This window comes from Tachysurus fulvidraco, chromosome 2 (genome assembly GCF_022655615.1).
Source record: "Tachysurus fulvidraco isolate hzauxx_2018 chromosome 2, HZAU_PFXX_2.0, whole genome shotgun sequence".
NCBI classification, from domain to species: domain Eukaryota; kingdom Metazoa; phylum Chordata; class Actinopteri; order Siluriformes; family Bagridae; genus Tachysurus; species Tachysurus fulvidraco.
The window spans coordinates 17,136,876-17,143,067 of record NC_062519.1 but is presented as its reverse complement, the minus strand read 5'-3'; the positions used below and the strand labels follow the sequence as shown (position 1 = coordinate 17,143,067).

General features: G+C 43.7%; 1 protein-coding gene across 2 annotated transcripts in view; it reads right to left on the bottom strand.

Moving 5' to 3' along the window:
- Positions 1-903: 903 nt before the first annotated feature.
- The window catches only part of rrp9 (ribosomal RNA processing 9, U3 small nucleolar RNA binding protein), a 6,039-nt gene continuing 750 nt past the window's right edge, over positions 904-6,192 (bottom strand). The window contains exons 3-15 of one of the 2 annotated variants that reach the window (XM_027155840.2): positions 6,097-6,192; positions 5,839-5,906; positions 5,709-5,750; positions 5,450-5,576; positions 4,351-4,475; positions 4,077-4,169; positions 3,870-3,970; positions 3,618-3,752; positions 3,406-3,465; positions 3,042-3,187; positions 2,136-2,215; positions 1,654-1,727; positions 904-1,094 (exon numbers count right to left, since the gene is read on the bottom strand). The exon at positions 6,097-6,192 is cut by the window's right edge and continues 23 nt beyond it. In XM_027155840.2, the coding sequence (XP_027011641.2) occupies positions 1,001-1,094; positions 1,654-1,727; positions 2,136-2,215; positions 3,042-3,187; positions 3,406-3,465; positions 3,618-3,752; positions 3,870-3,970; positions 4,077-4,169; positions 4,351-4,475; positions 5,450-5,576; positions 5,709-5,750; positions 5,839-5,906; positions 6,097-6,192 (1,241 nt within the window). In that variant the 3' untranslated portion in view covers positions 904-1,000. Of the gene's footprint in view, positions 1,095-1,653; positions 1,728-2,135; positions 2,216-3,041; positions 3,188-3,405; positions 3,469-3,617; positions 3,753-3,869; positions 3,971-4,076; positions 4,170-4,350; positions 4,476-5,449; positions 5,577-5,708; positions 5,751-5,838; positions 5,907-6,096 lie in introns of both variants that reach the window. The other variant, XM_027155839.2, reaches the window with a different exon arrangement.

Here is a 6,192-nt window from a genome sequence, read left to right as displayed (position 1 = left end):
CTGTATTCTAAACTTACTAAATAACTCTCTCCCTCCCTGGCCTTTTCCTCTCTCTCTCTCTCTCTCTCTCTCTCTCTCTCTCTGGCCTTTTCCTCTCTCTCTCTCTCTCTCTCTCTCTCTCTCTCTCTCTCTCTCTCTCTGGCCTTTTCCTCTCTCTCTCTCTCTCTCTCTCTCTCTCTCTCTCTCTCTCTCTCTCTTTCTGGCCTTTTCCTTTTATGTAAATTTGTGGAGGTCACTGAATGCAAATCAGCTGTGATTATGCGCACGCGCATGTTAATTGATACCTAATTGGTTCACGGTCAACACGCGCCAAAATTTTCTTTTTTTTTAATGTAATATACTTTGTTACTAACTGGAGAAACAGTGTTGTACTTTTAATCACAATACGACTGAAAAAATATGAAATTAAACTTACTTTTAGTGAAATAATATTCTAGAGAACCCGATAACCTTCATGATCACGTGGTTTGTTTTATATTCCAAATATTTCACAGGGGTGAAAGTGTTCAGGTTAAATAGTGCTGGGTGAAAATGTTCAGGTTAAAGTGTTCAGTTTAAATATTGGTGGGTGAAAATGTTCAGGTTAAATAGTGTTGAGTGAAAGTGTTCAGTTGAAATAGAGTTGGGTGAAAGTGTTCGGGTTAAATGGTGTTGGTGAAAGCGTTCAGTTTGAATTGTGTTCAGGTGAAAGTGTTATGTGAAAGCCCTCAGGTTAAATAGTGTTGGGGGAAAGTGTTGTGTGAAAGCGTTCAGGTGAAATAGTGTTGGGTGAATTTGTTCAGGTTAAGTAGTGTTGGGTAAATAGGAACTAAAGGATCCATACATTAACAGATATAAAACACCAAACCTGGTGAGATGTTTGTCACATTCAGTACTTAAAAAGCAAAAATACTTCACAATGAGTTAAAGACTGGGAACTTAAATGTCGATTTATTTCTGCATCATATTAAACATAACGGAATAACAAAAAGCATCCAAAACAAAACTGAAGTTCAGCGTGTTATTGCTCAGTCGTCGTCTCCTTGCTCTGTCTTTTCAGAGGAATGATGTAAAGTCCATTCTTGGCCTCCTTTATCCTCCACCATCGGCCCAGTCTAAAGAACACAACAAGAGGCTGATAAACATCCTCACAGGTCTGATGCTGCATTAATCACAACTGAGACTAAAAATCTCCTTTTTTTATATTGACCTTAAATTTATTTTATTTGGTTGCTTATTTTACACTCGAGCTTTCTGGAATATCAGAAATATCAAAAATCATTTCCTACTGAATGTAGGCTATCGTACGAGTCTGTGTACTAATACGGCTGTCCTGCTGTATTTAGAAAAACCCAAAAGCATCATTATAAGGCTTGAAACGTCACGGTGAAGTCTGAGCTCTCGACAGTCAAGACTTTCCGAGTGTGAAAAGCTGTGTTGAAATTTTTCCTTGTCTGATATCAAAGACTTTCTCGTACCCACTCATTCATGAACGGAGCGATCTTTAAATAAATTACACATCAAAATCATTTGCACTTCAGTCTTCGAATGTGCACTGCAGTTAATAAACCTGAATCTATCTGCACAGAGCAACAGCGCCACCATGTGGCTGCACCATGCTGGTACGCTCAGTGCTCCTGTGTGTGTGTGTTTATGGCATGAGGGATGACGTACCTGTGCTCCTGTCCAACGCCGGCCACCAGGAACTTGCCCGTGTTGGAGAACTTCAAACTATTTACGAAACCATTCTAAAAGAAAGAAAAAGAACGGAATTTAAACAGTGACCAAATTGTTGGAACAGTTTAAACCTCTGACATCTTAATCGAGGGGCGTGGCTTGTTGATTGACAACCTGTCCATATACGTCGTTTTGTTTGCCAATGTCACTCCGATTACTGTGGGAGAAAGACCAAGTAACGTGCAAACGGATGCATAAAGCTTAAAAGAATATTCTTTTTTTTTACCAGCCAACTGAGTGCTGTACACTGCACACACACGCGCGCAACTGATTTCGTTACAGTATCTAGTGGTGATGCACAAGAGTTTAAGAAACGTCTGCGTGTGAACAGACAGCAAACAAACGATACAAAAAATACAGCCTAACAAACGCCTCTACTCTCACTGTTCAGATACGAAATGCTTTGTGTTGTTTCTCACCACTGGGATGGTGAAGAGCGGCTCCAGGCCACGGAATCCGAGCGCGCACTTCCACAGCTGGACAGAGGCATTATGGGAGCCTGAGGAACAGCAAACGAGAACAATAGGGTGTTAATGAGACTTTCACACAGCTGGTATCGGACTCACTCCGCTTGTGTGTGTCTCTCTCTTTCCTTCACATCCATCCAAGTTACTTTCACTTTTCCATCATCTCTCTCTTCCCTTCCCTTACTCTGTGTCAAGCCATCTTCCTCTTTCCGTGTGCAATATTTCATCTTTCTGTCATTCCCTCTATCTTCCTCTGTCCATTTCTTCCTCTGTGTACATCTCTTGCTCCGTCTTTCTTATTCTCCCTCTTTTAGCCTTTCTTTCTCTCTCTCCCCCTCTCTGACCTTCTCTCTTTTTCTATCCATTTCTATGCTCCATTAGACACACACTATCACTCACTCTCTCCCCATCACCCTCTATCACGCTCTCTCTCTCTGAACATGGTGATGTATCAAATGAAAACACCACAAGCTGTAAAGCGAAGCAGAGCCGTTTACAAGGTGATGTTGAGTTTGTTTGTGTGTGGGTGTGTGAGAAAATAAAAAAAGGCAGGAAGAATAGAGACAAGTGTGTGGGAGTACTTGCTCATCTTCTTCAGAGTCTATGAGTGAATGTGTCGAAACTGTTGGACTGAGGTAATATAAAAGCACTTGTGAGTTCGGCACTGTTTTTTTAGCTTGTTTTAAATTGTTAATAATAAGAATGTGTCATAATAAAAGGGCTGATATGTCCAGAGATTTTTTTTTTTACCACTCTGTACTGAAGTAACAAAAACACTACAGTTAACAGGAAGAAGGCTCATCGTGTTCTTGTGCTGAAACATATATTAAATGCACGTGTGTGTGTGTGTGCGTGCACCTGAGGCTATGGTGTCGGAGTTTTGCAACGCTGCAACTGAAGACACCCAGTATGGCTCCTCCAGCCCGACATCGCCATGGAGACCGTGTGCCTGTTTTACCGTGGTCAGCGGCTTCTTCCTGCTTACGGACCAGACGGACAGACAGCTGCAAAAAAAACACATGAAGATGCAGAACTGCTGCGTCAACTTTGCCTGGTAAAAAAAACGTACATTAAATAATACCGCTTTTTAAAAAAAAATTTAAACGAACCAAACAAACAATACCGGCAGCGCTGGCATCTACTTAATATGAAAAAAAAAACAAAAACAAAAACACCACAATTGTTTCTAATGCAGTAATCTGATTGCAATTTTTATTCTTACCCATCATCACCGCCTGAAACCATGTGTTCTTCATTTATCAGCTGAATGCAGTCAATGGAGCTTCTTGAGGGAGAGACAGAGAAACAGAAAGAGAGAGAGAGAGAGAGAGAGAGAGAGAGAGAGAGAGAGAGAGAAGGGTAAAAATAAGATCAGTAAACCAGATTCAGATCAGTGTTAAAATTGAAGACTTGTGTATTTGTGCTGAGACTCACTCGTGCCCGTTAAAGACCAGCTGCGTCTCCTCCACGATCTTCCACACTCGGACCGTTCGGTCGCGGCCCCCGGCGGTCACACAGCGCTCCCGTCCGAGGCAGTCCAAACCCGTGATCGCGTCCTGATGTCCAAACCTGAGGAGCAGAAGAGTTAGAAATTATGACAAAAATAATTAGGACAGTAATACTGCCAACAATAATAAACTTTATTTACTTAATTTTTCAGAGATGTGCGTGTGTGTGTTCCCTTACAGAGTTTCTACATAAGCGTTATCATCCACGTTCCACACTTTGACAGAGCGATCGTGAGAGGCGCTGTACAGGTCGTGTGTTCCTCTCCTGAACGCCAGACCCTGGTTATATAACAAAGTCGCACTAAACTCACAATTACACAAATTACTTGCAAAAAGAAAAGCTGTAAATAAAACACAAATATGTAAGTACGAGTCGTGTCCCCACCGATACGGCGTCTCTGTGTCCCGTGAACTTGTACAGGTGTTTACACGTAACAGCTTCCCAAACCATGATCAGCTTGTTCACGTCTCCTGTGGCCTGATAAAGAACACAACAGGTTTAATATTAGAGCTCTGGTTTACACAGAAAATAACCCTCACTGATTTTATACAATTCAGCTACACAGATCAGATCCATGTGAATGAATGAAATAACACTACAATAACACTTTCAAAATCACACCACACACACACACACCAGACTTAGTGTTGTCTCTCACCAGGTATTTGCCGTCAGAGGAAATGGCCATGCAGAGAACGTGTCCCGTGTGACCCACGTGCCGCTCCTCCGTCCCTTTCCTCCCTCCCGCGATCTTCTGCACCTTCCTCCCACTTTCCACTTCCCCTGAAAACACAGACACATCACTCACCACACACAAACAATTTCCTCCAAACACACAATTTCCTCCACACACACAAACACACCGTTTCCACCACCCACACACACACACACAGACCGTTTCCACCACCCACACACACACACACCGTTTCCACCACACACACACACACACACACAGACCGTTTCCACCACACACACACACACACACAGACCGTTTCCACCACACACACACAGACCGTTTCCACCACCTACACACACAGACCGTTTCCACCACCCACACACACACACAGACCGTTTCCACCACCCACACACACCGTTTCCACCACCCACACACACACACACACAGACCGTTTCCACCACCCACCCACACACACACACAGACCGTTTCCACCACCCACCCACACACACACAGACCGTTTCCACCACCCACCCACACACACACAGACCGTTTCCACCACCCACCCACACACACACAGACCGTTTCCACCACCCACCCACACACACACAGACCGTTTCCACCACCCACCCACACACACAGAGACCGTTTCCACCACCCACCCACACACACAGAGACCGTTTCCACCACCCACCCACACACACACAGACCGTTTCCACCACCCACCCACACACACACAGACCGTTTCCACCACCCACAGCTACTTTATTCCTCCCACAAACCAATAACTGCTTTATAAACTGATCATTTAACTGCAACTCTAAAAGCAAGTGGGCAAACACGGACTATAAAATAAATGCTTACACACACACTCGCTCACTCAGTCAGTAAAACAATACTGAACATTTAGGGGTGAAATATTTCTGACACATGTACACAACATTCTCTCAGGCTTCAGCTCACATTTATGCTACCAGGAAAAAGAAAAACAACAAAAAGACAGCTCACCAATTATTTCCTTCAGCTCTGAAGAGCATAATCACGTGGTAACATGGATCATGTTTAAGTTGTGTGTGGTACTTACACTTGATAATGGAACAGTCTTTCGATGCAGAAAATATGTGTTTCTCATCCGGAGTGATGACCAGACACGTAACGGACAGCTTGTGTCCTCTCAGCAAGCGGATTTCAGCAGGATCCGGAGCTATCAGCTGGACACCAGGACGACACAGAGACACATCGGCATGTCAAAACACTGCAAAGCTTAACAGTAATCTATGGACATATCAAACATGGAGACACTCAGCTCGGTGAGTCTGTGAATAAACTGGAACTCGTCTCACCTCTTCAGCGATGAGTCTCTGTAGTCTGCCTCTCTGTTCCAGCTGATGAAGGGTGAAAGATGTTAAAAGTTGAACACAGAATTAAGAAAGAAAAAAAATTATTAAGTGTATCAAGAAGAAGAGATCATACCAGGTCCTCCTGCAAGCGTCCAGCAATCAGGTCTGACTCGAACGCCTCGTCCTCTGCCTTCTTCTCCTCTGCCCATCAAAACAGATACACACACTCTTTACTTCCTAAGTCCTGACACACAAGTCTGATGTTTCTGCACACACTCGTTCTTTTTGCTCTGAACCCGACCCACGTCCGTGTCCCTTGTTTACTTCGTTCCCTGTCAAAAAAAAAAGTCCTTCAAAACATTATACTTGTAGCAGCATAACATCCACTCACCTTCTTCCCTCAGCTGATCCAAGTAAAGCTTCGCCAGACGCAGCTTCTTTTCCTGTGGGGTCTCCTCGATCTCCTCATCATCCTCCACCTCCTTCT